This window comes from Microtus ochrogaster, chromosome 7, assembly GCF_000317375.1.
Source record: "Microtus ochrogaster isolate Prairie Vole_2 chromosome 7, MicOch1.0, whole genome shotgun sequence".
Taxonomy (NCBI): Eukaryota; Metazoa; Chordata; class Mammalia; order Rodentia; family Cricetidae; genus Microtus; species Microtus ochrogaster.
In genome coordinates this window covers 25,315,632-25,318,034 of record NC_022014.1, presented here as the reverse complement: position 1 = coordinate 25,318,034, position 2,403 = coordinate 25,315,632, and the positions used below count along the sequence as shown (strand labels likewise).

General features: G+C 38.7%; 1 protein-coding gene across 1 annotated transcript; it reads right to left on the bottom strand.

The window, feature by feature from the left end:
- Window positions 1-291: 291 nt before the first annotated feature.
- LOC101998300 (olfactory receptor 1468-like) lies at window positions 292-1,224 on the bottom strand. Its single transcript, XM_005350264.1, has one exon. It carries the CDS (start codon window positions 1,222-1,224, stop codon window positions 292-294), a length of 933 nt encoding a protein of 310 aa, XP_005350321.1.
- Between the last annotated feature and the right edge of the window lie 1,179 nt (window positions 1,225-2,403).

The following is a 2,403-nucleotide window of genomic DNA, read 5'->3' as shown; positions in this document are numbered from 1 at the left end:
TTAAGAAGAACTCAGTAAAGTATCAGTTTTCAACTAAAAAAGGAATCTGAGGAATGAAAATCTGATATAACATTGGCTCTTATCTAATGCTTTTCTTGAATCACACTTGCAAAGCAGTGGATGACATCATTAAGTCAGCAAGGTCTACTTCCCTACTTAACTACATTGCAAAATACCCTTTATTGAGTATGGTCTTTTGTGTGGGCACAAATGAATTTATTGTACTATATTTTGTAATTTTAGCATCAATATATTTATAGATGAAATTGAGTAAAACTTTCAGTGTTGCCATTATAAAGAAATTTTCTCCTTACAAAGGACTCTTAGCAGGGCCTCTTTCATGTCTCTGTTCCTCAGACTGTAGATGAAGGGGTTCAGCATGGGAGTCACCACTGTGTACATCATCGCTATGACAGTCTCTTTTACAGTAGAGTTGTTAGCTGATGGACATAGGTAGACACCAATAATTGTCCCATAGAACAGTGAGACTACAGACAGGTGGGAGCCACAGGTGGAGAAGACCTTGTGGATAACCCGAGCAGATGAAACCTTTAGGATGGAGGAGACAATTTTTACATAGGACACAATTATGAGTGAGAATGGGATGACCATAAAGGGCCCTGCCAAGACAAATATCATTAGTTCATTAATAAAAATGTCAGAGCAGGCCAACTTAAGAAGGGCAGATATGTCACAGAAAAACTGAGGGATCACGTTGTCTTCACAGAATGACAATCTAGCCAGGAGTAGGGTGTGCAGCATGGAATGTAGCATGGTAATTACCCATGACAGCAGTGCCAGACACACACAGAGCTTGGGGCTCATGATGCTGGTATAATGAAGGGGGAAGCAGATGGCCACATAGCGATCATAGGCCATGACCACAAGAAGGAAGTTTTCCATGTTTCCAAAAACCATGAAAAAGTACATTTGTGTCAGACAACCCACATAGGAGATGGATGGATCTTGGCTCTGCATGTTCTTCAGCAACTTTGGCATTGTAACAAAGGAAAAACAGAGGTCAGAGAAGGACAAATTACTGAGAAAGAAGTACATGGGAGTGTGCAGACGGGAGTCCAGTAGAATGAGGATGGTGATGATGAGGTTCCCCATGACAGTGGTGAGGAACATGGCCAGGAACAGGACATAGAACAGTGGCTGATCCTCTGGGGGTATGGGTAGGTCCCGAAAGATAAAGGAAGTGATGACAGTTTGGTTTTTCATCTTTATTCTTATTATCCAGTATCCTAAGGAGAAAATATTAAGATTATTTTAAATTAAAAATGAACATATATTTTGGATATATTTGTACAAAAAAAGAGGTTTGACAATGATTATAGTAACTATATATCCCAAATCCAAATCTTGGTAATCATTGTAATCATCAATGATTTTTTTTGCCAACTTCTTCTTAACCTCATTCTATTTCCCCTCCTTTTGAACATAGATTTATGCATTTTCTACCCAAAGTTAGATGTACTGTTCCTCTCTTCTGCTGCTGGCTCAACAGTTATTTGTTCATTTTTAATTTGGTGTATTTTATTTTGTATATTCACGTAATTGAAAAATTTGATAATTTTTGTCCTTATAATTTTATTTAAGTTTCAAAAACACACATACTCCAGTGTTTTAGATTAATAATTCAAACTCAGATGTGTATGTCTCTGTGCACAGATGTCTGTTCCAGTATCTTATCACTGCATGTGTCATAGGCATCAGGATCTCAAAAGCGACATTAGAAATCCATGTCTTCATTCTGTTTTCTTCCAAAGCATTCCGGAATATCCACCTCTTCAAGTTTGTGTCAGAAATCTCTGAATTTGACCCATTGATTTTTCCTTACCTTGAACTACCGTCACACATTATACAGAATCCCCCCTTCATTCCCCTCCTATTTCATCCATTCCTTTTTGTGAGATTATATTCATATTTCAGGATCACCTCTTGTCTTTATCAGAACACAGTAGTAGATTCAATTAATATCCATGTTCTTATATCTTGAATCCTTCTCTTCTCTTTCAACATGCTTCCATTACACATTCTAACAGAAGAGTTACATCATCTCTTTTCTGATTTATTCTTCACATTACCCCTTTTGTGCTGAGGATAAGGACACAGCTCCTACCATGAACAAAACACTGTTTAATTTTCTCAAATATACAAGTGGTATTTTCCTCTGTGGTCTCACAATGACACTTGCATTTCTATTTTCATCAATGCTGGGGAGAAAATTTTTCCATAACAGTCATGCTGTGGTGGTGTATGCCTTTAATTCCAGCTCTGGGAAGGCAGATCCAGGCTGATCTCTGAGTTTGAGGCCAGCCTGGTCCATAAGATCTAGTTCAGGGCCGGGCGGTGGTGGCGCACGCCTTTAATCCCAGCACTCGGGAGGCAGAGGCAGGC

Coding starts and splice junctions, on each gene's coding strand:
- LOC101998300 (XM_005350264.1), bottom strand. CDS start 1,224: ATGAAAAACCAAACTGTCATCACTTCCTTTATCTTTCGGGACCTACCC.